Consider the following 27,313-nt stretch of genomic DNA (forward strand, 5'->3'; position numbering starts at 1 on the left):
AGGGGGCTCTTTTGTGTTGGTTGACATCGAATAAAGTGTTGATTAGTTTGAAGAGCTCTTTACTGTTGATAGTGGGGGATCCTATTTTATTCGAGTAGTAGGTGCAATGTTATTGGTGATAGTCATGTCTATCCATCTACAGGGAAAGCCGATCAGTGTCACCCTGGTCCAAGTATATTCTCCAATGACAGACATGGAAGATGAAGATGTAGAGTTGTTCTATGAACAACTTCAAAATGAAATAGATCAAATACCGAAATAAGATCTATTGATCCTTATGGGGAACTTCAATGCAAAAGCAGGAAGTACACCTGAAGATACAAAGTTGAAAAGCATGGAATAGGAGAAAGAAATGAAGCTGGTGATAATATAGTTTTGCAAAACAAACCAACTGTCAATCATGAATACGTATTTCCAACACCACAAACATCACCAGCACACATAGCATATATCAAAATCAAATTGACTACATCTGCATAGGAGAAAGATGGAAATCTGCAATTTCGACTGTAAGGACTAAAACAGAAGCTGATTGTGGAAGTGACCATAAGCTTTTGACATGCAAGATCAAAGAAAAGCTTTGCTAGAAGAAGAATATTAAAGACCTCACAAAATATGACACTGAAAATAAAGAATTAACTGATTTACAAGTCTTACACTATATTTATGCAGATAATATTACCTTGATATTCCCTGTTTCCTTATATTTCCCATTAGAAGTATCTTGGATAGAAAAAGTTTTATTATTGATACATGATTGAATGGCCAGTTTTAAGATAAAATTAAATAAAGAAAAAACTAGAGTTTTCTTGGCAGATGGGAAAAAAGTTACAATTAAATGTGATTAATTACATCATCATTCCAACAATAAAAAATTTTAGGTGTCCAGTTAGATTGGAATTTATTAATGAAATCACAAGTGGATTTGGTAGTTCGAAAAGGATTTGTAACACTGTGGAAGTTAAAGACCATTCGTTCTTATTTTGAACCTTATCTGTTTCAACTTTTGGTATAATCTCTTTTATTAAGTATCCTATATTATTGCAATGTAATATATTTAGCAAGTTCCTATAAAAATTTCCAAAAGTTACAAATTATCCAAAATTCCGCACTGCATCTGATATTTAGGGCTCCTTTTACTAAGATGCGCTAATGTTTTTAGCGCACGCTGCATTGCTGTGTGCGCTAACCCCATGCTACATGCCAAGAACTAACGCCAGATCAATGCTGGCGTTAGCGTCTAGCGCACGCAGCAATGCAGCGCACACTAAAACCGCTAGCACAGCTTAGTAAAAGGAGCCCTTAATCTGAAAAAATGTGATCTTTTTTTAACCTGAAATTACATTGGCTCCCAATACAGGCTAGGGTATTATTCAAATTGGGATGTGTTTGTTATAATTTCATATTTAGTTTAGTTCCTTCATACTTGAAAAGTATGTATGTATATAAATTAACCCAAAATATTTTGTGGTGAAACATAAACATTAAATGTAAATGTAAGGGCATAAATTCCCAGAGATAATTTTCAAAACAAGGGTGCTGTACATACTTTTATTTTAAAACTTTCCTGGTACCCATAAGGAAAAGTTATATACATTGTATTTTCATATATGATCAATTATAAAATTGCCCTCAAAATGTTGCTTACAAGATCAGGTTTCTTCAAGGTACTTATTTATACCTCTTTGATCACTTTTAGATTCTGCTTCAAAGAAAGCCTTTGCACAGGCATTTCTTCAGGACTACAGCGAATCCATCGAGACTTTAAGATTAGAGTCTCAAATTAATCCTTCCCCTTATATATTTAATCTGCTTGGGAAAACCCTAATGAAAGCCAAAAACACAGAGGTAAGAGTATTTCTTTGTGAATATTTTCAAATTAAGGATAAAAACATTTTCATATGATTACAAATGCTATTTAAATATAACCTACTTTACCTAAGACAACACAGTTCTGTTCACAAGCCAGAGCAGATATAAACAAACCAAAAGCAAAAACAAAGCAGCCTTTATTGATTTAAAAAGGAATACCTTTAAGAAGGCTCCGAGTTCTTATAATAAGGGGATTAGAGCTCAGAAGGGAGCATCTTCAAAAATGTGTATCCACAGGTCCAAATTCTGTAAAGTGTGTCTAAAGTTAGGCGTCATTTAAGCATCCAGCTAAACGCGATTCTACAAAGGTTAGAATCGTTCTCAGTGGCGCTCAGTGTCAGTTAGACGTCCACATTTTTAGACGTCCTTTAGAGAATCACTTTTTAGGTGGAAGTTAAATATCCACCCAGTGTCCTTAACGTTATAATGTTTTATTATTATAACATTATTAGAATGGCGATTTTATGCTGTTTTTCATTAAAATTGTAAGCAGTGAAATATTGGCACCACTATAGTTTATTTTTTAATCAGATTTTTAAAAATATTTTAATCTTTTTTTTATTTCTTTTCTGTCACAGGGAGTGAATGGGATTCGAACCAGCAACGTCAGGGTGGAAGGCTGTGTGCCATAGAGTGAGCTAGCAAGCTGCATAGCAATTGTAAAACTAGGTCTTATAGGCATTGTAAAGCAGGTCTACTTTTGAACGTGGTTTGGGCGATCGATAAACATGAGTTAGGTGGACGGGACTTAGGTGGGCTTTGGACGTCTCCAATGCGTTCTGCTAAATAGGTTTATGGGGCTTTTATTTTTTCTTGGGCTTTGGATGTCTCCAATGTGTTCTGCTAAATAGGTTTATGGGGCTTTTATTTTTTCTTTATTAAGCTCAAATTACATTTAGTAATGTACCATATAAACAGGGCACATGAATACAGATATATTGCATGCAAAATATTCTATTTTTGTGGGCAAACAGCAATGATATTTGCCAATTATAGAAAAAGATCCATTAACAAGCACAGTTCATGAAAAAAATATCTTGATATTATTTACTTATGAAGCACTTTTTCTGAGTAAATAGTGCTGCAATGTGCAAAGTCTTGAAAGAGCTGTATTAAGCAAGCAAGGCTCATGAAAAATATATATATTGCATAGATAACTTCATTTCCTAAAGGTTAAGAACAGAAAAAATAGATACAGACCTCACCATGGCTTCTAGTTCAGAGCAAATGGTCATCTCTTGCTGCACAATGGTGACCTCATTGTGAGATTATCAAGGTGCACCTGGAAGGTAGAATTCCACTAATAAAATAGGAATATGTGCTAGGGGAGCTCACCATACTTGGGATTCAAACCCATGACCTTTAGAAGATAAGAACAGGGCTTTTACCCATTGAACCACTGCAGCTTCCATTCAGGTGCCTCTTTCTGACGTGATATGATACCTAAGGTATCATGAATTAGGTAGTAGGCTTAACTGATGGTAAGTAAAAGGTAGAGATACAAATTGTAGATAAAGGAGATATTCTAAATCTCCCATGAAATACCTTGTATCAACAATTAGATTTTTTTGTTAATCTTCACGGCCCTCAGAGATGCCACCATGGGTTCAAAAAAGATCATAACCCATGGCTTTATGCACCTAATCGTCACTGGGTCGATTTTAATACATGGAACTAGTTAAGTCTTAAATTAGTTTAATAACTTAAAGTTAATATCATATGTTAGCTAAGAAATTCAAGTCAATACTTAGCTTAACCGGGATGGTAGTTGACAAGGGATATAAAAGCCAACATGTTTCACCCGTAGAGGGGTTTCCTCAGGGCTACTATCCCTGCAATAAAAAACTAGCTTTAATAACAGGAACGTTAAGCATAGTATCTAATATAATAAAATGCTAGGCCGCGCATGCGCACTAAAAAAAACGTGTTCCCTGATCCGTCCCGTTTTTTTTTAGTGCGCATGCGCGGGTTTACGTCACCAAACTCGGCAACTTGGACAACAATCGCGCTTATGCTCAAGCCGCCGCCACGAATCCTCTCTCGAACCGCACCAGGATCGAGAGAGGAGCTGCGGCGGGGGCTTGAGCATAAGCGCCATTGTTGTCCCCCTACCTAGCTGCGAGGCTGCGGCGGCCTTCCTCACGGTTTCACGGTGCTTGGTCCGCCAAACAATTCCTGCCGTTGACCAAATTTGCCCCACCGTTCCTTCCCTTCCTCCATCAGGTACAGTTCAGCTCTGCCTATGTTAAAAGCAGCTGCTTTGAAATTGGAGCCCTGCCGCTACCGTAACAAGTTCCCTCTGCCGCGGTCCCATATGTCAGAGAAGGGGCGGGACCAAGGCAGAGGGGAAAGTGCTACGGCAGTGGCAAGGCTCCGATTTCGACGCGGCTGCTTTTAACATTGGTGGAGCTGCACTGCACCTGATGGAGGGAGGGAAGGAAAGTTGGTTGTGCGCTGTTGAGCCCCTCTGCACGGGCCCAAACCAAAAAAGGAGCCAGGACTCTTCCCAACCCGGCGCCGCCAGACCCGACAAAACGGCCCTACACTCACAGACCCGCGAGCAGGGTTGCCATGGAAACCTAACCGGAATTACATGCAGTCGCGCAAGGGTCAGTGAGAGGGGATCAAGGGTCAGTGAGAGGGGATCAGGAGCTAAAGAGAGATTGAAAAAAACAAACAAACAACAGTGCACAAGTAGAGAGAGACACACAGACAGTCACAGAAGGACAGGGGGCTAAAGACACAGATTGAAAAAATAACAAAACACAGAGGACAAGGAGAGAGAGTGACACAGACACTCACAGAAGGACAGGGGGCTAAAGAGACAGATTGAAAAATAACAAAACACAGAGGACAAGGAGAGAGAGACACAGGAAAAAAAATGACAAACAGACATACAGCAGCCAAGGAGACAGACATACTTACATACAGCGTCCAAGTAGACAGACAGAGAGACAGCAAAAAAATACAAACAGCCAAGGAGACAAACAGAAAAAAATAAAAATTACAATGCCCAAGGATAAATTCAGGAAAAAAAACCTTCCAGACATACAGTGGCCAAGGAGTTAGACTGAAAAAAAGGCATACAGACATACAGCAGCCAATGAGACAGACAGACTGACAGCGACCAAGTAGACATTCAGCAAAAAAACACAAACAAACACACAAAGCAAAAAATTAGAAACATACAGCGGCCAAGGAGACAGGCATGCAACAAATAGGAAAAATAAAAAAACTTTTAATAAATCAACCATACATGAAAAAGGAATAAAAAAAAAAAAAAAAAGGGAAAACACACCTACAGGGAAACACAGGATCAAGAGCATACAGAGAAAACAGAAGTTTGCAGGAATCAGGAACATATAGAGAAAGGAGAGCAGAGACCCCTGCAAGAAGAGAAAAATAGCAAAGAGACTGGGGATGAGAAAGAGAGCAGAGATGCTTGCAGGGAGAAAAAGCTAAGCAGTAATGTTACAGCTTGAGAGTGCAGACTGAGGAAGAAAGCAGAGACAGCGCTACACAGGGAAATGGAGGGAGGAAAGAGACAGAAAGAAAAATACAGACAGACATAAATTCTAGCACCCGTTAATGTAACGGGCTTAACGACTAGTTATAACCATATATTACTAAGTACCCACTAGCAGTAAAACCATACCTTTTTAGTACTGGCTTCTCACGACGCAACCACCCGATAGAAGTTCTTAAGATGGCCGCGGCGTGGTATAGCAGTCTTTAAATATCCAGGGATAGTAGCCCTGAGGAAACTCCCTTTACGGGTGAAACATGTTGGCTTTTATATCCCTTGTCAACTACCATCTCGGTTAAGCTAAGTATTGACTTGAATTTCTTAGCTAACATATGATATTAACTTTAAGTTATTAAACTAATTTAAGACTTAACTAGTTCCATGTATTAAAATCGACCCAGTGACGATTAGGTGCATAAAGCCATGGGTTATGATCTTTTTTGAACCCGTGGTGGCATCTCTGAAGGCCGTGAAGATTAACAAAAAAATCTAATTGTTGATACAAGGTATTTCACGGGAGATTTAGAATATCCCCTTTATCTACAACCTAAGGTATCATATCACATGTCAGGAAGAGGCACCTTCCCTCCACCCCAAAAAAGCAGGCAGTTCCCTGCCAGTTCCTAGAATCAGAGTGTAAAAGCCCCAGGACTGCTCACCAGTTCATCTGCTTTCCTCTCTCTGCAGCATGCCCTCTTTAGTGCACCGAATGGCTCAGATTCAGGCTCCATAGGGCTCTCACTGTTACATCCATGCATTATCTATAGTTTCTACAGCTGAGCTCTCTTTTTATTCTCACGAGAACAGCAGGAGACTACAATCACTGCTCAAACTGAGAGCCATTCCCTGCAGGAAAAAGAAGCCCTGCAGAGAGGAAATGGGAAAACTAAAAAAAGGAACTGGTAAGGAGCCCTGTTGATTTTATATTCTGTGATCCCAGCAGCTGGCCAAATTCTGTGCTACACTTGAAAATTCTGCAGGAGGAGGAATTCTGTGTAAATTTTGCAGTGCGCAGAATTCTTAGGAGTAATGTTGGAAGGCAAGATCCTTAGGAGGAAATAGTGCTAAACAGCCAAGGCTTTTGTTGCTGTCTTCAGTAAAGCTTATTCAGCCGGGGGGGCGATAAGGAGACAGAATTATACCTTCCCTAATATCCTTAGCATTTGACTTTTACAGTATTTTTCCTGCAACTAACTCCTTTTTCTTGTCCCAAGTACCTGCTTTCATGCACATTAATGATGAAAATATGTATTTTTTAATGACTACAGGAAGCTATAGAAAGTTTTAAAAATGCCTTGAGCATGATGGGTCCTTTAAAGCCCAATCACCCTTCTTCAACAGAGGCAGCAGAAATTTTGTATTTCCTGGGTCTTTGTTATGTAGAGCAAGGCGATTTATTCAAGGTAAGCCCAATTTTTATAGCCATTATTGTACAGTATGTATATTTCCATAGCTTTTTCTGGGTAGAGACAGTGTGTAAAACAAGTATCTGTAGCTCTCATGGGGAAAAAAGTATAAGAAACTGATTTGCAATTATGCTGACCTGAAGCATCTCCATCAGATTGAGTTTAGGGTTCTGAAGTAGAGAGTTGCTTAAGCCCTCCCTCCGACGTCAGCGCTGACATCGGGAAGACTTCCGTTCGGCTGTGTGCTGCGGCAGGGCAGGTAAGGAGAAGGAGACTAGCTTCGCGGCTCGAGTGCCATCCAACCCCGCAGGATCCCCGCGACCCTCGGAGGCGTCCCAAGGGATCCCCGCAACCCTAGGAGGCATCCCCACGGGATCCCCGCGACCCTAGGGGGCATCCCCACGGGATCCCCGCGACCCAAAGAGGGAACCCGCAGGATCCCCATGGATCCCGCGGGATTCCCGTCGTCCCCGTTTCGTGCAGCTCTCTATTCTGAAGGAAGTAGTTTTAGTTCATTGCTAATAGTTACAAGCCTATTGCAAATTTATTAGCATTTTCTTTAGATGTGATCACAGCCAAACTTACAAATTGAGTTAAGGGGTTAAAAAAGTTCACATGTCAAATTCTACTATGATTCCTTTATCTCCAGGTCTCACTATCTCAAGGCAGTGCTTTACCTTTAAAAATATACTGTTACAAATATAAACATAAGCTCACTGAAAGTTCACATAAAGATATATGGATAATTTATCTGTATATTTTTAAGCACTCATCACTATGGGCTCCTTTTATGAAGGCGCGTTAGCGGTTTAATGCACGTAATAGCGCGTGCTAAACCGGCCAATGTGCTAGCCGCTACCGCCTCCTTTGGAGCAGGCGGTAGTTTTTCGGCCAGCGTGGGGGCTAGCGCGTGATGAAAAGTCGCACGCGTTAAACCCACTAACGCGGCTTCGTAAAAGGAGCCCTATGTTAAATATTGGAATATTGGCCTTCTTATGTTTGATTGATTTAGTTATATTCTTTGCTTTCTGTCATGGTTAATTCAAATATATCCTTAATATTTTGTATTAAAAGTGTTTTATAGTTTGCTAACTTTTAGGGGTCACACTGAAGCAATATTTCCATTTCTACTGCGACAGACACATTATTCCTCAGCCTTCAGGTAGTCAACCTATTGTCCCAGGACAAGCAGGCAGTATATTCTCACATGTGGATGATGTCATCCACGGAGTCCCGGTACAGACAGTATTAAAAGTGTATCATCACTTTAAGTTTTTAGAAACTTTGCGACTGCCCGCACCATGCATGCATGAGTTCCTTCCTGCTTGACGTAGACTCGTGGTTCCTCAGTTCTTTGTTTTCCAAGGAGCAAAGAAGTACTTTTCTGACTGAACTCTGTCAGTCCGTGTTACCTTCCCGCTTCATGTTTTTTTCTGACTAATTTTTCTACTGATTTTTTTTCTCTTTGTCTTATTTTTTTTTCTTCGGAAAAAAAAACAACTGTAGAAAAGAAAGGTAAATTTTTTCTTTTCTCATCAGCTTTGGCCTTTGGGGGTTTTCCCTTGGGCCAAAATTGAGTTTAATTTCGCTGAAGCCATATTCTTTAGCACTCTCCAGACCAGTAGAGGTTAATCTTTACGAATGGGTATATATCCAATCATGACCAGCAGGTGGAGACTGAAAACAAAACTTTGGGACAGTATATTCTATCCTCCCTTCTCTATTTCCCTCAGTCTTCTTTCAGTCTCCAGCAGGTGTTGATGTGATCTGTACCCATCTCCCTTGGTAGGGCTGTTGGAATTTGTTTAGGGGGTTTATTGTCCCTGTTTTTGGCCGGACGGAGCTTGGGCGGACTCTGTTTGGGGATTCGTCCGACCTCGGGGGTGTCAAACCCGGCGGGTCTCGAGCGGGGTCCCTCCCCCCACTTCCTCCACCTCCCCACATTTTTTTAGAGGAGCCTCAGCAGTAAGCCTTGCCCCCTAAATCAAGCAAGGCATATTGCTTAGAGAGCCTGTGGAGTCTGTTCTGTAAAAAAAAAAAAAAAAAATCCTGAGATAGTGCTGGTCTGGAGGGTTGTTTCCCTTTAAGAAAACTGTATTTTACTGTATTTTTTCAACTAACCGGCACTTTTTTACAGCTAGGTCGCGTATGGAGCAATGAGCACTTCTAAAGGGAAAAAGTGCTCATTGTGCTCCAGACGCGAGGCACTCGCGGCCGGCCTGTGCAAGCGGTGTTCAGGCCGGTGCGGTGGAGGAGCTCCGTCGGCAGCGGCTGCAGGCGCCCAGAGCTCCCCGCCGATGGTGCCTCGCGAGTCGGCAGGGAACGGTGGGGAAGCCCGGTCTTCTCCATCCGCCCACGGAGGGATTCCCCGAGCCGCCGACGGTCGGGTTTTGGAGGATTCCCTCTCAGCTGATATTTTGACAGCTGATGCCGGCTTGCCTGCTTTAGCGGCTGAGACTGTTCAGGTTTCTCAGCCGCTGCAGGCTATGGAGGGAGCTTTTTTGGCGGGAAAACCGCCATCTTCTCTGTCTGGCCCCTCCATTTTGTCTTCCACCTCAGGTGACCTTCCCCCTGTTTTGACTATGCAGGGGCAGGTTTCTGCTGGGTCCCCTGCTGTGGCAGGGAGTCCCTTGGGACCCTCGGGGGTTTTTTCTCCTGATTTCTTTTTTTCTTTATGCAGAGCCTGTTTTCAGGCAGCTGGGGGTCCCGGTTGCGCCCAGGGGGTTTCGGGGGGTGGGGTTTCCTCCGCGCTCCCTGCGTCTTTGCCTCTCTCGTCTGGCGTGACGTCCCCTCCGCCGCCTCCCTTGTCCAAGCGTCCGCGGGTGTCGTGGGACGAGGATTTGTGGTCGGAGGAACGTGTCGGTCTGGAGGAGGACCTGGACCCTTCTGAGGAATTCCAGGACCCTCTGGAGGGGACGGAAGCTGGCGGCGGGTTGTCGGGTTTCCCGTTCTCCAGTGAGGAGGCATCCGTGGTGCGCCTTTTTCAGAGAGATGAGCTGCCTGACCTTTTTCAACAGGTTTCTTCGGTTTTGCGTTTTGAGGACGCGCCGCCGGAGACTCCGCGTGTGGGGGACCCTCTGTTACGGGGGATCCGTTCCGTTTCCCGCTCTTTTCCTATGCATCAGGATATTCGGGATATTATTCTGGAGCAGTGGAAAACGCCGGAGACGCCTTTTCGGCTGGCGCGCAGCATGGCTCGCCTGTATCCCATTCCTGAAGGGGATCAGGCTACGTTAGCTTCGCCAGTCGTAGATGCGGTGGTCTCGGCAATTTCCAAGCGGCATACCGTGCCTGTTGAGGGCGGTTCTGCCTTGCGGGACTCTGAGGAGCGCAAGTTGGAGAACATCCTTAAGCAAAATTTTCAGGTCTCTGCCTTTGGGGTCCAGGCGGCTATTTGTGGGGGACTGGTCGCTCGCGCCGTGTTTCGGTGGGCGGAGCGTGTCTTGTATCGAGAGTCTGATGACTGGTCTCTGGTGGATCAGGAGGTAGCGAAGATTGAGATGGCTGCCTCCTTCCTCTCAGATGCTCTATATGACTTGGTGCGGATCTCGGCTAAGTCTATGGCTTTTGGCATGGCCGCAAGGCGTGTGTTGTGGCTGCGCGCTTGGGCGGCGGATGCTGCGTCCAAAGCTAAGCTTACTAAATTTCCCTTTCGGGGGTCGTTTTTATTTGGAGAGGACTTGGATAAGTTCAGACTCTGTCGGACTCGAAAGTTCCCCGTCTGCCGGAGGACCGTGCCCGCCCTGCGTCTCGGGGTGGTGCGGCCCGGGGGCGTTTGCGGGAATTTCGCAAGTATCGCCCTGGGCGTGGGGCTGCTTCTTTCCAGTCTCCGGGGTTTTCCCGGGGTCGGTTCTTCCAGCGCATGCAGCCCTTTCGGGGGGCCTGTCGGGGGGTAGGGAATCCCTCCGCCGGTTCCCCCGCTTCCCGTCCTGCACAATGACGCCTTGCCGGCGCCCCCTTTGGTTCCGGTGGGGGCCCGGCTGCGCGACTTTTTCCCCAAATGGGCCGAGATCACGTCCGATCAGTGGGTCCTGGAGGTGGTGCGGGACGGTTATGCCCTGGAGTTCGCCCGCCCTCTGCCGGACTTTTTCCTCGCTTCTCCATGTCAGACTCCTGGGAAGACGCAGGCTTTTCGCCAGACCCTTCAGCGCTTGCTAGATCTCAGGGCAGTTGTTCCAGTGCCCCCTCCGGAGTGGGGCACGGGCAGGTACTCCATTTACTTTGTGGTGCCCAAGAAGGAGGGGACCTTTCGGCCCATCCTCGATTTGAAAGGGGTCAACAGGGCTCTCAAGATTCCCTCTTTCCGTATGGAAACTCTGCGGTCGGTCATTCTGGCGGTTCAGCCGGGGGAGTTTCTCACTTCTCTCGATCTGACGGAGGCCTACTTGCATGTTCCCATTCGGGCCTCTCATCAGCGTTTCCTGCGCTTTGCGATCTTGGGTCGGCACTATCAGTTCTGTGCGCTTCCCTTTGGGCTGGCCACGGCTCCCCGGACGTTCACCAAGGTGATGGTGGTCGTCGCGGCAGCCTTGCGGTCGGAGGGCATCCTGGTACACCTCTACCTGGACGACTGGTTAATTCGGGCAAAGTCGTTGCAGGAAAGCTCCCGGGTTACGGCTCGGGTGGTGGAGTTTCTCCGGTCGCTGGGCTGGGTGGTCAACCTTTCCAAGAGCCGGTTGGTCCCGGCTCAGCGTCTGGAGTACCTAGGGGTGCTGTTCGACACCTCCTTGGGGAAGGTCTTCCTCCCAGAGGCCCGGGTGAGCAAATTGCAATCTCAGATTCGCCTGCTTTTGGCGTCCCGGTGTCCTCGGGCGCGAGATTTCCTCCAGGTTTTGGGGTCAATGGCGGCGTCCCTGGACGTGGTGAGGTGGGCGCGGGCCCACATGCGTCCTCTCCAGTATGCTCTGCTCCGGAGGTGGTCTCCCCAGAGGCACGGGATGGAGGTTCCGGTTCCCCTGCGAGGCTTGGCGCGCTGCAGTCTGCGTTGGTGGCTCCAGACCCCTCACCTAGTTCAGGGGGTGGGTCTGGATCTTCCGCAGTGGACGGTGCTCCTTACGGATGCGAGTCTCCTGGGTTGGGGGGCTCAGTGTCTGGGTCACTCAGCTCAGGGTACCTGGTCCGCGGAGGAGGCCTCCTTGTCGATCAACGTGTTGGAGACCAGAGCGGTCCGGCTGGCGCTGTTGGCTTTCCACTCCCTTTTGTTGGGCAAGTCGGTCAGAGTCCTGTCGGACAATGCCACGGCGGTGGCTTATGTCAATCGTCAGGGGGGCACCAAGAGCACTCAGGTGGCGCAGGAGGCGGCTCGGCTCATGGTTTGGGCGGTCGCATCTTCTGGACCTCTCGGCCTCTCACATTGCCGGGGTAGAAAACGTTCAGGCGGACTTCCTCAGTCGTCACTTCTTGGATCCAGGAGAGTGGTGTCTCGGCGCCGTGGCTTTTCAGTTGATAGTGCGGGCTTGGGGGCAGCCCCTGATGGATCTGATGGCCACAAGTGGCAACGCCAAAGTACCCCGCTTCTTCAGTCGTCGCAGGGACGGTCTGGCCGAGGGTCTGGATGCTCTGGTCCAACCGTGGCCGACGGAGGGGCTGTTGTATGTGTTCCCTCCTTGGCCATTAGTGGGCAGAGTACTGCTTCGCATTGTTCGCCACCCGGGGCTGGTGGTTTTGGTGGCTCCTTATTGGCCTCGTCGTCCGTGGTATGCGGATCTGGTGAGGCATCTGGTGGCGGATCCTCTTCCTCAGCCTCTCGTGTGCGATCTTCTGACGCAGGGTCCCATTCCCATGTTCGACCCGTCTCCCTTTTGTCTTACGGCTTGGCTCTTGAAAGGGGCCGCCTGAGTAAGAAGGGATATTCAGATAAGGTGATCTCTACACTTTTGGGATCCCGGAGGCTTTCTACCTCTCGGGCTTATGTGCGGGTTTGGCGTCTTTTTGAGGAATGGTGCCGGGCGCGGGGAGTGGTCTCTTTTCGCGCTTCCCTGCCTAACATTCTAGAGTTCTTGCAGGATGGCCTGGATAGAGGCCTGGCTTGGTCTTCTCTCCGGGTTCAACTGGCGGCCCTGTCGGCTTTTCGGGGGCTGGTGACAGGTCAGCGTTTGTCGGCCATTCCTGATGTGATTCATTTTCTTCGGGCGGCCAAGTTGCTCAGGCCTCCCATAAGGCCCTCGATTCCCTCTTGGGATCTCAATCTGGTTCTCTCGGTTCTGGTGCGCCCGCCTTTCGAGCCGTTGGATGGCTGTTCTTTGAAGGACCTTACACTGAAGTCGGTCTTTTTGGTGGCCATTACTTCCGCTAGGCGGGTTTCTGAGCTACAGGCTTTCTCTTGTAGGGCTCCCTTCCTGGAATTTTCGAGGGAGCGGGTTGTTTTGCGGCCTGTTCCTTCCTTTCTGCCGAAAGTAGTTTCTCCTTTTCATGTCAATCAATCGGTGGTCCTCCCGGTCTTGGGTAGTCGGGAGGGTTCTTCTGAGCAACGGCAGCTGCGCAAGTTGGATGTCGGTCGGGTCCTCCGCGCTTATGTGCAGCGGACCCGGGATTTTCGGAGCTCCGATCATCTCTTTGTCCTTCTGGCGGGTCCTCGTCGGGGGGCTGGAGCTTCTAAGGCTACTATTGCGCGCTGGATCAAGGAGACGATTGCTTCCGCTTATCTTCTGAGTCAGAAGCCGGTTCCGGAGTTTCTCAAGGCTCATTCCACTCGGGGTCAGGCGGCTTCTTGGGCTGAGTCGTCGCTCGTGCCTCCGGTGGATATTTGTAAGGCTGCGGTTTGGTCCTCCTTGCATTCATTTGTTAGGCATTATCGGGTAGATGTTCAGGCGCGTCGGGACGCGGTGTTCGGTGAGCGTGTTCTGGTATCGGCCCTTCAGGGGTCCCGCCCGTGAGAGGGACTGCTTTGGTACGTCCCATTCGTAAAGATTAACCTCTACTGGTCTGGAGAGTGCTAAAGAAGGAGAAATTAGGTTCTTACCTGCTAATTTACTTTCTTTTAGCTTCTCCAGACCAGTAGAGGTCCCCACCCTGTCTGTTGTTGTTGTTGTTGGGGTTGTTTCGCGGGCAGTTTTTTGTTTTTTGCTGCGGGTTCTAGTATTTTTCTAGGGCCGGGGAGAATTAAAGAACAGCGGCTGTGGCTCGGCTGGCTTAGCTGACGAGCTGTGGGGACATTTTCCTTCGGGTATTTCTCCTCTGCATTTTCCAACAGCATTTGGGTATGTTATTTGTTACTCCTGTTCGGAGTATTGTTTTCTTTCTGTTTTCCAGTTCTTGGTTCTGCTTGGCTATTCGGCAGACTGAGGGAAATAGAGAAGGGAGGATAGTATATACTGTCCCAAAGTTTTGTTTTCAGTCTCCACCTGCTGGTCATGATTGGATATATACCCATTCGTAAAGATTAACCTCTACTTGTCTGGAGAAGCTAAAAGAAAGTAAATTAGCAGGTAAGAACCTAATTTCTCCTTTCCCTCCATGTCGAAACCATTAATGGGCTTTAAAAAGTGCTGTAGGTGTCAGCGGCCTATTTCTGTCACCGACCCTCATAGTTGCTGTTTGCATTGTTTAGGCCCTGAGCACTGGGTGGAAATTTGTATCTGGTGTTCCACCTTACAGAAGCACTCTTTTCAAAGCGCGTTACTTTCAGCAGGAGAAGTTGTTTGGCACGGCCATGGACATCGACAAGATCTCACAGCCATTGATATTGGTATCGGGAGATCTGTAGGGGTGGTTCCTTCCTCACACTTGAAGGTTAGGCCTCTCTCTGATGTCATAAAGCCTGAACAATCTTTCCAGCATGAACCATTGTCTGCAAGAAGAGAAAAAGAAGAAATCATCTTTGTTGCCTGCTGCCTGCCAGATGCATTCTGGGTTTGTTCACCAGAACTATGTGTTTCTCCAGTCAAGGACATCTGACTATGCCTACATGCTCAGCCCATGTGAATCTGGGGGAGACATGAGCTTCTGTGCTTCTTATCTAACGAAGGTGCCTCTCTCTCAAGGCCTGTATGGGACTTTACACAGAAAGGCTATTGATCTAAGTTCTGTTTCTGGATTGGTCCAAGGAGGTCATCTGACGAAAACTAAGGAGAAGGTGTCTAATTAGTAGTTTATGCTTGGATGTGAGGAAGCTCGGACCCATGCATATCTTCTCTACACACACCTTCTAATAATTAAGACCTGATAATTTACCTCTTGTGACTAGCTCTCTTCTAGAGATTGGAGAAAACAGAACTCTTTATACAGATCTGGGTTTTTTTTCACATAAGGAACTGTTGCTGACAGACTTTTACAGCTCACTTCAGTAAATAACGGACTCTTGCTGGCCGGAGGAACTTCTACAACTTGCTACGCGAGGAAAACGGTTGAATTCCATCTCCCTGATCGAAGGAGGCTTGACCTGAAGGATAGTGAGAAAGGAATCATATTTTCTTTTCAGCAGGGCTAGATAGATCTCTGATTGGTTTCATGAGAGGAGATTTTAATTACTCTTGGTGATAAACTGTAATAGATTGCTGCTATAATCAGGACTTATTTTATAAGGAATTACCTAGTGTGTAAGAATTAGTTATATTTACTCATTTACTTAGCAAGTATTGTGTGATAATTATGCACTGAGTTTCATATATGTATTCAGATATTTTGTGAACAATATTTAGTTATTATTTGCTGCTGGCTTATGAATTATATTTTTATATCTATAATAAAAGTCTTTCATAAAGCTCTGGTCTCTGTATTCATATAAGTAGGCAAAAATTACCGAATCTGAAAAGATGTTTATGGATTGCCCTAGCAACTAGTATGCACGTGATTTGTTCGTGTAGTAATCATTTGTTATACCCATAAATCTACCTACAGATCTTGCACCATCGGGGAAGCCAGCTAAGAAGCCATCCACTTCCTAATCAGCATCGCAGGTCGTAACAGCATTGAGTCCCTTGATGCAGACCAAACATGACACCAACGTTTACTATTATTGCGGCTTGTCTCTCCTTCATGATATGCATCCTAGTTGAGGTCACCTCCGAGGTAAGCTGCTGCACTGATGGTACCGGCAGATAAGCCAACAGTACCAGTGCTTTCATTTAAGGAGAGGCTCAGTGAGTTCTTCCTGAGGGAGCTTGATGATCTTTTCAAACTGCACAGAGCACCAGTGCTTACATGACTCCCTCGGTACTGACCCAGTCTGAGTATAGTGCCATGAGACCCCCACGGTACCATAGCTCACCTCAGAACGTCGACATGATCTTCACCGAGACGATCTTCAGCTCAACGTTCTACTCCCCAGCTTCGATCATCGTATCAAAGGTCCTGCTCTCTATTGGTTTATCCATGCAGTGCTTCGAGACATCGACATTCTTCTTCTACACAATCCTTGAGATCAAGGAAGCATTGATCTTCATCGCGTACTTCAAAGCGCAAAAGAGCTATTCACTGATCCTCTTCCTCAGATTGGTACCGAAGACGTCGTAAGCATTGATCTCCTCAACGCACAGCTTTCCAAAGCTTCTATATAATTATGACTTACATTCTGAACAGAAAGTGACCTCACTGGTTCTGCAACTGAGGCTTATGACACCCCTTAAGAACCATCTCCACAGAAAACTCCTCCAAAAACAAGATCTCCTACAGTTAGGCAAAGATTTACTTGTCTAATTGGAAGCTGACTCTGGCTTCAGTGCTGAATACTTGGAAGCTTTGGACTATAATGAGCCTCCAAAAGAGCTCCTCAAATTACCACTGCATGGCATTCTCAAAAAGACTCTCCTTAAAAATTGGGAAACACATCTCACTGTCACAGTAGCTCCAAGAAAACTTGATTCCATTTACAGAATCATTACTTCTCTGGGGTTTGATAAACCACAGCTTTACTTGTGGAATCAACCTTGAAAAAGTCTTCAAGGGTCTATGCCTCAGCACCACCAGGGCGAGAAGGCTGGACTACGGACAGATTTGGATGTTGCCTTTAGCAATATTCTATGTTGGCAAACAGGGTCATTAATTACAATTTCTACATGTCTTGTTATCTTAAGCATCTGGTAAGAAAATTACTCACCTTTGACAAATATATTCCTGCACAACATCTTCAGGAATTTCATGACATCTTTCACTCTCTTTCCTAAACTAGAAAGCGAGATCAGCTTATGATACCTTCGCATTGTAATCAAGAGCATCTGCTATGTCAGTGGCTATGAGATGCCTAGCATGGTTGAGAGTCTCAGATATGGACATCAACCTCAAAAACAGATTAGCAATCATTCCATGTTTGGGAGAAGAACTTTTTGGTGATTCTATTGAAATAGCTACAGTAAAGTTGACTCAACATGAAAAGAACTAGAATTCTTTGGTCAGAATGAAGACTAAGCCTTCATCGGCTTCACAGTCATATCAGAGGCAATATTCTGCTAAACCTTCTGCCCCTCATCAGAAGAAACAAGAGCAACAGTGGCCTCAAAAATCTCAGCTAACAGCTCCTCAAATACCTGCTCAGTCTTTTTGATGTACTCATGGAGAGCATAGCCGCTGTCCCTCTCTCTCAGCCTCTTCCTCAGCCAATTGGAGATTGGCTCCAGTTATACTATCAACGGATGCTGATAACAACCGATTTGTGGGTTCTCAAAATCATTCAAGAAGGTTACTCTCTTCATTTCGTAACTACAACTCCAAATCATCCTCCAAGAGAGTCCTCTTTCAACCCTCAGCAGATGTCCCTTCTTCCTCAGGAAATAAAATCGCTACTCCATCTGAATGCTATAGAGATAATACCCCCTGCTCAAAAGAATCAGGGCTTCTACTCCCAGTATTTTCTCATCCCAAAGAAGATGGGAGGTCTTCGTCAAATTCTAGACCTCAGAGACTTGAACAAATTCTTAATAAAAGAAAAGTTTTGCATGTTGTTTCTTAGCGACTCTACAGTATATCCACTCTTAGATCAAAATGATTGGTTATGATCTCTGGATCTAAAAGAAGCTTATATCCACATACAAATTCATTCTGCCCACAGAAAATTTCTAAGGTTTCAGGTAGCCCATCATCACTTTCAGTACAAAGTTCTGTCATTCAGCTTGGCATCTTCGCCCAGAGTATGCACCAAGTGCCTAGTAGTAGTGGCAGCAGCTTTAAGGGCTCAAAGACTCCAAGTTTTTCCTTATCTCGATGATTGGCTCATAAAAGATGCTTCTCATCAAGGAGTGTTCGCCGCAACACAGTCAATGATTCTGTTTCTTCAGCATTTGGAGTTCGAAGTCAATTTTCCCAAATCTCAACTTCAACCCTCTCAGACTCTTCAATTCATAGGAGCCCTGCAAGACATGATTCAACTCACGGTGTTTCTACCTCAGCAAAGACAAGACAATTTGATTAAACTTTGCAATCAAGTTTATCATCTTCCGTCTATCTCAGCCAGACAAATGATGATCCTATTAGGTCACATGGTGTCCACAGTCCATGTTACCCCCTTTGTGAGGCTTCATCTCAGGACACCTCAGTGGTCCTTGGCATCTCAGTGGTCTCAAGCTCTCGACCCACTCTCACAAGAGATTACAGTTACATCATAACTTCATCAATCTCTGCAGTGGTGGATGAATTCCTCCAATCTTTCCAAAGGGCTCATGTTTCAAATCCCTCCATATCAAATGGTTCTGACCACAGACTTGTCCAAATATGCTTGGGGAGCTCATCTGGACAGTTTTCACACACAGGGTCACTGGTGTGCCTAAGAGCAACAATATCACATCAATCTGATGGAATTCAGGCCATTTGCAGTGCTCTCAAGACTTTTTAACACATTATATCCAATCAAGTCTTACTAATACACACAATCAAGTTGCAATGTATTACATCAACAAACAGGATGTCCAGGTCGGTACTTGGAGAGACCTCCTAGGAAAGAGACTTGGGAGTTCTGATTGACAAGTCGATGAAGCTGTCCATGAAATGCGCGTTGGCGGTGAAAAGGGCGAACAGAATGCTAGGAATGATTAAGAAGGGGATTACGAACATCATGCCGCTGTACCGGGCCATGGTGCACCCTCACCTGGAGTTCTGCGTCCAGCACTGGTTGCCATACACGAAGAAGGACACGGTATGAGCAGCTAGCTTTGTTCTTAGGTGTGCAAAGTATACAGAAATAATGGTAAATGATGCAAATGTTTTCCATAAAATGTTATTGTGTTTATTAATTTCCATAGCAATTATCAAAAGGTTATTTGCGTCATGGAAATTTTTTTACAGAAGTCAAAAGCTGGCATTCCTAGCAAAGAATTCCAACCTATAATTGTCGTTCACCAATATATATCTACATGAACAGCATGATATGATTACTTGTCAACCAATCGACCGACAAAGGCTGTCCTTAGGCTTGAACAAAGAACATTCCTTTTGACATAGAGAAAAAGTTTCACAAATCAAATTTTTGTTTACATTAATTTCTAAATATGCATAAAACATTATTACATTACATATCCAATATTCTTTTTGTCATTCTCAAAACTTAAATCAAACAGTTTGTCTGTTAAGCCAGCCTGCATTTCTATTTTTCAGCATCTGCTGAGAAGTTTGTGTTCCTGTCAGCACAGAAGAAGGAAGAAGGGCTATTCCCCCCACAGAGTAGAGAGTTGCTTAGCTTAAAGGTCAGAGAGGTTAAATTCCAGATGTGATACTTTTCAGAATTTCCTCAGGTTTAAAATATATGAAATATGTTTTTCAAAACCAATTCTCATGTTCAATATACATTCACGCACATAATCACTCATGGGATCCCATCACACACCCATAACACGGTATATTGCATTCATAAGATACATATAACTATCTGTATTCAAAAATGTGAAACCCTATATCTTCCACAAACCAGACTGAGAGGTCTGGTATTAATTAGAGCCATGAAGCTCAAAGCGAGAAAACTGCAGTATGTTTTACCTCAAGAAGAAGAGGAGACACAGAAAGACAGAAACCCAAAATAGAGTCATTAAAACAAGATGGAGTCATTAATATCTCTATGTATGTATTATGTATATCTATACCGGATTTCCTTCATGATCTTGCCCCACCTAACACCTCACACAAATAGTGAATTCCCCTTTTCCTATGCTATATATTGGTTTCCTGGTCTTTTGTTTATTATCCTGACTTTTTCAAAGTTTTAAATGTGTTTGCATGTATATAAGACCCTCTGATCAGGACTAGGAAGGTCTCTTTCATGCCCTGCTAACGCTTCTGCGTAAACCAGGCCTTCTTCAGGTACTACTCGAAAGGATCCAGAGAAGAGCGACTAAAATGGTTAAGGGGCTAGAGGAGTTGCCGTACAGTGAGAGATTGGAGAAACTGGGCCTCTTCTCCCTTGAAAAGAGAAGACTGAGAGGGGGCATGATCAAAACATTCAAAATACTGAAGGGAATAGACTTAGCAGATAAAGACTGATTGTTTACCCTCTCCAAGGTAGGGAGAAGGAGAGGTCATTCTCTAAAGTTGAAAGGGGATAGATTTCGTACAAACTTAAGGATTTCTTCGTCACCCAGAGAGTGGTAGAAAACTGGAACGCTCTTCTGGAGTCTGTTATAGGGGAAAACACCCTCCAGGGATTCAAGACAAAGTTGGACAAGTTCCTGCTAAACTGGAACTTACACAGGTGAGGTTGGACTCATTTAGAGCACTGTTTTTTGACCTGGGGACCGTCGCGTGAGAGGACCGCTTGGCACGATGGACCACTGGTATGACCCAGCAGCAGCAATTCTTATGTTCTTAAGAGGTTGAGAATATTTGGAACTGGGCTATTGCTCACAACATATTCCTCAAAGCGGTCTATGTCCAAGGAGAGAAGAATACTCTTGCCGACAAACTCAGCAGGTTTCTTCAACCACACGAGTGGTCACGTCACTCCTCAATACTACATCAAATATTCTCTTTGGAGGACTCCTCAGATAGACCTGTTTGCGTCCCCTCTCAATCACAAGCTGCCTCAATTCTGTTCCAGACATTGCCTAGAGGCAGATGCCTTTCTCCTGGATTGGATACACATGTTCTGTATGTGTTTCCACCGATTCCTCTTATACTCAAGACATTGGTCAAGCTCAAGCAGCAGTTGGTCACCATGATCCTCATAGCTCCTTGATGGCCCAGACAACTGTGGTTTTCCCTTCTCCTTCAACTCAATGTCAAAGATCCATTTCCTCTGCAGATTTTTCCATCTCTTCTCACGCAGAATCAAGGGTCTTTCTTACATTCCAATCTTCAGTCGTTGCACCTGACAGCTTGGTACATCTCGGGATGCCTCAGTTGACACTGATCATTCTGATTCTGTCAAACTTGTCTTACTTGCATCCAGAAAACCGTCTACACAGCAGTGTTACCAGCAGAAGTGGACACAGTTTTCAACATGGTGTAATCTTCATCATCAGGATGCTTCATCCTCTTCTATAGCTTCAGTATTGGATTAACTTCTACACTTATCCAACTCGGGCCTTAAAACCACTTCAGTCAGAGTTTATCTTAGTGCTATCAGTGCACGATAAATCTCTGACTGCTCATCCCTTTGTTTCCAGATTCATGAAAGGACTTTTCATTATCAAACCACCTCCAGTGGTTTGGGATCTCAGTGTTCTCACTAGACTGATGAAGCCTCCATTTGAACCAATGTCTTCAGCTCATCATAAATATCTCACTTGGAAAGTGGTATTTCTAATCTCCATCACTTCTGCTCATCGAGTGAGTGAGCTTCAAGAGTTGGTGGTGGACTCGCCTTTTATAGATTTCCACCACGATAAAGTAGTTCTCTGCACCTATCTTAGATTCCTACCGAAAGTAATCACAGAATTTCATTTGAACCAATCAATTGTGCTTCCAGTGTTCTTTCCTAAGCCTCATTCTCACCCTGGAGAAACAACTTTTCATACTTTGGACTGCAAATGAGCTTTTGCTTATTACTTACAACGGACTAAGTCACATAGAACATCTTCTCAACTGTTCATCTTGTTTCAAGTTTATTATAAATTTGATTAATCGCTTATTCAAAAATTCTAAGCGATGTACAAATCAATAAAATTACAGAATTTTAGGGTGAAACAGAACAAACACTTAGAACTAACCTAACAAAAACATATTGAAACAAAAGGAGAGGATGGGAAGAGAAATCCAAGTTGTTGATAGTAAGTAAGACATTTATGGTTGGATTGGGTGACCAAGAGAACTATTTCCACGTGGTTGGCAGCCTGTATTGCCTTTTGCTATTCTCAGGCTGGGGGTCGTGTAACAGCACATAAGATCCAAACTAAGGCAGCTTCAGTTGCTTTCTTACGTTCCACTCCCATTGCTGAGATCTGTAAAGCTGCTACTTGGTCCTCAGTTCACACATTCAGATCTCACTACTGTCTGGAATCTTATTCCAGATGGGATGGTTACTTCAGCCAAGCAGTAATACAAAATGTATTCTTTAAATGGCCAACATTCCCTCCATCTCATTGTAGTAAGCTAGGGAGTCCCACATGTGAGAATATGTTGCCTGCTTGTCCTGGGATAAAGCACAGTTACGTACCGTAATGGGTGTTATCCAGGGACAGCAGGCAGATATTCTCACAACCCACCCTCCTTCCCTGGTTGGCTTCTTTGCTTGCTTATGGAACTGAGGAACCACAAGCTTACGTCGAAAGGGAAGGCACTCATGCATGTGTGGTGTGGATAGTTGCGAAGTTTCTAAAAACAGTGGTGATATACTTTTAATACTGTCCATGCCGAGGCTCTGTGGACGACCTCACCCACAAGTGAGAATATCTGCCTGCTGTCACTGGATAACACCCGTTACGTGCTTTCCCATGAGAATTCTTGTAGAGAGCCTCATTAGTATTTTGCTCTGCCTCCTAATCTTCTGGCTGTCCTCCAATTTCCCTGTTGTCTCTCTACAAGTGAGATGGTAGGAGCCTATCTTTTCTGCTCATGTTTATAGTTTCATTAAATTTGGTTTTTGCTTACCGTATGCAAGGCTGGTGCTACAGAGGATCCCAGTCTTGGGGCATTTCTGGCTGCAGGAGAACGCAGACTCTAAGGTCGGAAGTCTGCTTCCAAGGGGCAGACCACTTTGTAGTACACCCACCTGGACAGTGGGCACTAACAGTTTGGGTGCTCAGGGACTGATCCCTTTGGAGCAAGGCTCACCTCAGGTTCTATCCGCAGTGGACTTGAGCGAGGGCTGAGTGGCTCTGTGGTGGTTTTTCCAGGATCAGGGCCAACTGCTTCCCCCTATCCCCCTCGCACCCACCCATGTCTGTGTGAGTGAGGTTCCAGTGGGTGTCGAGGTCTTCAGCTGTTTCTTAGGGCCCAAGACACAGTTTGAAGAAAAAGCAGTCCAGATTCCAGGCATGTTTAAAGCAGAAGTACTCCCTGTAAGCTGTCTGCAGCTCCACACAGCATGGTATAGTGAGTAACAGGATGACAACCATAAGAATTTTTTTGGGGGGGGTCTTTAAAAGGGGGGCTTTTTTGTGTTTTGGGGGTTAGGCCAAGGTCCTCTACCTCTAAAATCCCCAGAGAGCTAGTATTTGGACTCCAATGTAGCTCTTATGGGCCATTTTTAATGCTAAAATCGCTGCTGGGGTGGCCATCTTGGATTTCCCAATTTAAAATTAAAAGCCTTATCTGCTTCAAAATACCTCAGTGTGGCTAGGCAGTAGCCCCAAGGGACCTGATGGCACTTAAAAGAGAGAAAGTTGGACTGTACCAGGTGAAACAGTTGTTGGTAGCTTGGCTGAGGTAAGCCAAACTTCTTGCTCTGAACATTGTGAAATATATTCCTGGGTCTGGCTGAGACTGTTTTGCTGAACTGAGAATAATTTTCTCCCTGGGCTGTGAGGGAACAGACTCAGGGGTTTTGTAAATATATAAAGGTTTTGTGACAGTTAAAAGTGTGTCCAGAGTGTGTGTGCACAAACTTTACATCCCCAAACCAGAGGGAGGGGTATCAGTCTGTCACAGTGTACAAGAGAGGTTCAGAAGATTGAAGACTGATTCTAGACTTCAAGGTGATCAATGTGACCCTCATGATACCATGTTTTGGATCGAGACTGTGATGTTGGTAATTGCTTTGGTGGCGCCTGAGGCATTCCTCGCCTTGCTGGATTTGATGGAGCTCTATCTGCACATTCCCATATTTCTGTAGCACAGGAAGTTTTTTCGTTTCCATATGCTGGAGCAACACTTCCAGTTTGCAGCCTTGTGCTTTGGGCTGGCCATGGCGCCACACAACTTCACCAAGGTGATGGTTGTAGTTGTAGCATACCTGCACAGAGTGGGTATACAAGTACATCTGTATCTGGACGACTGACTGATAAAAGCCCAGTCCAAATCTGAAGGCAGAATGCCTTTGCAAAGTGATTCAGCTGCTGTAGAAGATGGGCTGGATGGTCAACTTTTGGAAAAAAAATGACACAAACCCCACTACAAAATCAAAAATAATGAACTATAAAAAGTGGGGTGAAACAATCAGTATCAAAAATCATAAATATTTAATTTTTCAATGTTAAGAAAAATGGTACGACTGAACATATGTTCAAAATATGAAACTCATTTGTGGTGAGACCTCAGAAATTCATTCCCCAACTCATTATAAGGCAGCCTAAACTAATCGGGGGATTTATTCTCAATCATGGGTAAATCACCACCTCCAACCATAATATGATATTTTGTCTAATTAAAACATTAAATATTATAAATATTCTGTAAACATTGTAAATGTGGAACTTAGCCTCTCTTCTAATCAACATTCAGTCACTGAGCACCAATCAGCACCCTATTCATCTCACATCTCAAAAAAAATATCTTCCATTCAACAGGTGTAAAAGTAGAGGGGACGCTGGGAACCAGTGATCACAATATGATCCATTTCGACCTGGACACAGGGGCGAAACATCCAGAATGATGGGCATGGTGCTGAACTTCCAAAAGGGGAATTACAAAGGGATGAGAATCATGGTGGGGAAGAAGATTAAGAAGAGGATAAGCACTGTAAAGACACTAGAACAAGCATGGTCCCTTTTTAAGGACACAGTCACCGAGGCGCAAAATCTATATGTACCACGTATCGGCAAGGAATCCCAGAGGAAAAAGAACAAGGAACCTGCGTGGCTCACTGTAATGGTGAAAGAAGCTATCAGAGACAAGAAGACTTCATTTAAAGAATGGAAAAGGTCAAAAACTGGAAAAAGCATAAACAGCATCAAAGCAGGTGCCATAAGGTGGTAAGAGGGGCCAAAATAGACTAAGAGGAAAAAATAACCAAGGAGTCGAAAAACTTCAAGCCCTTCTTTCAATATATTAAGGGGAAACGACCCGCGAAGGAAGAGGTGGGGCCGTTGGATGACCATGGAATAAAGGGAGTGCTAAAGGAGGACAAAGCCATTGCCGACAACTGAATACATTTTTTACGTCTGTGTTTACCGAAGAGGATATACTTAACATACTGGAAGCCGACAGGCTATACGCGGGAAACGAAGATGGAAAACTGACAGGGTTAACGGTCAGTCTAGAAGAGGTATGCAAGCAGATTGATAGGCTTAAAAATGATAAATCCCCGGGACCGGATGGCATCCATCCGAGGGTAATCAAGGAATTGAAAGGGACTATAGCTGAACTGCTTCAACCAATAGCCAATCTGTCGATCAAATCAAGAAGGTGGCGAATGTTACGTCGATCTTCAAGAAAGGTTCGAGGGGTGATCCAGGAAACTACAGACTGGTGAGTCTGACCTCCGTACCGAGAAAGATGGTAGAGGAGCTAATTAAGGACCGCATTATTGAGCACCTTGAAGAATTAATGATTTATGATTTTTTTATATTGATTGTTTCACCCCACATTTTTGTAGTTCACAACTTTTGGAAAAGCCACCTGGAGCCAATGCAGATCTTGGAGTATCTAGGAGTTCGGTTCAACACAAGAAAGAACAAGGTGTTCCGCCCGGAAGCCCACAGATAGAAGCTCCTGCGTAAGAAACAGGAGTTTTGAAGTGAGATAGCTCTCATAGCCTGGCATTATTTGCAGGTGCCTGGGATCAATGGTTGCAACCATGGATGTGGTTCCCTGGGCAAAGGTGCACTTGTGTCTGCTCTAGAATATGCTCCTCTCCCAGTGGTACCTGCAGGACTTCTTTATGTCCCTCCTCCATGGCCCATAAGAGGCAGACTTCTGTGCAGGATCATGACGCACCAAGGGCTGGTCATTCTAGTAGCTGGCTGAGGCAACCATGATTTGCAGCTCTGATCTGTCTTCAAAGGGACCAAGGTCTGACTTGACTTCCATATCCTCTGCATCTGCCCAATACTTTGGTTTTACAGCATGGCTCTTGAGCACACGACGCTAGCACGTAAAGGCTATTTAGACAAAGTGGTGCCTACCCTTCTATGATATAAAAGGAAAGTGATTCAAGCAGCATATGCGAAAGCCTGGAAGTTTTTCCAAACTTGGTATGTTTAGAGGAGTGAGGACCTGAACTCGGCCCTGATATCTGTGGTACTTGCCTGCAGACATTGTTGTGCAGAGATCTCTTCCTCAAAATTTCAGATTCCATCTTTCTTTACCGAAAGTGGTTTCCAGCTTTCATATCGATCAAGAAGTGTGATTACAAGCCTTCATGCCCTTGGGATTGAGGAAGAGTGATAAAGTGATAAAATTGTTGGATGTGTGCAGAATGTTACTGCAGTATCATGAGGTTATGAATGAATTTCAACAGTCAGATCATCTTTTCATACTGGTAGATACTGCTTATAAAGGCCAAACAGCCTTGAAAATGACTGATGAGAGCTAAGCCTCAAATATCTGCTAATAATAATAAGCTTTTGATGATATTGACAGGAGTTGCCATTCAACAAATAACGTATAACTGGAAAGATTGTACAAGGTTGAATTATTGTTTCTGGTGGAATTCAGTATGTCATGTGTTTAAAATTGAAAGAGCGTTGGCAGTTCAAAAAGGTTACTATAATAAATTTAAGGATGTGTGGGGGACATTTTTAAATTACTCTAATGAATAATTTACACTTTTCCCAATTTTAATTCTTACATGTGGATCGGGGGGGGTTGGATTTCTATTAATAATATATATGAATGATAAGATATTATATTCATGTGGTATATTTTTTGTTATATATGGAAGTGGGAGGGGTTGGGGGTTATATCTTTTTGTTGTATGATATGGTAGATTTTCAAGTGATATTGTATTCTAATTGTTTGATATTTACTGTACACTTGTGAATTATAAAATGAATAAAGAATTAAAAAAAAAAAAAAGAAAATGACTATTTCAAGATGGACCCATATGGTCATTTCTTCACCCTGTATCGGAAGTGGAAAGCATCTGCCTATATCTGTAAAGGTGCACTCCACTAGAAGCGTGGCTTCCGTGTGAGCAAAATATTCAGCGGTGTCTCTGGAAAAAAATCTGTAGAGTAGCCACATAGTCCTCTCTACATACATTCCCAAAGTTTTACAAGGTGGACATAGCAGCCAAAATGGACTTCGCATTTGGATAATCCGTACTGTCAGCAGG

General features: G+C 44.5%; 1 protein-coding gene across 6 annotated transcripts in view; it reads left to right on the plus strand.

Moving 5' to 3' along the window:
- The window catches only part of TTC6 (tetratricopeptide repeat domain 6), a 302,423-nt gene that overhangs the window by 194,316 nt on the left and 80,794 nt on the right, over positions 1-27,313 (plus strand). For all 6 annotated transcript variants that reach the window (XM_033953436.1, XM_033953440.1, XM_033953437.1 and 3 more), the window contains 2 exons: positions 1,700-1,848; positions 6,667-6,801. In XM_033953436.1, the coding sequence (XP_033809327.1) occupies positions 1,700-1,848; positions 6,667-6,801 (284 nt within the window). The remainder of the gene's footprint in view (positions 1-1,699; positions 1,849-6,666; positions 6,802-27,313) is intronic.

This window comes from Geotrypetes seraphini, chromosome 7 (genome assembly GCF_902459505.1).
Source record: "Geotrypetes seraphini chromosome 7, aGeoSer1.1, whole genome shotgun sequence".
NCBI classification, from domain to species: domain Eukaryota; kingdom Metazoa; phylum Chordata; class Amphibia; order Gymnophiona; family Dermophiidae; genus Geotrypetes; species Geotrypetes seraphini.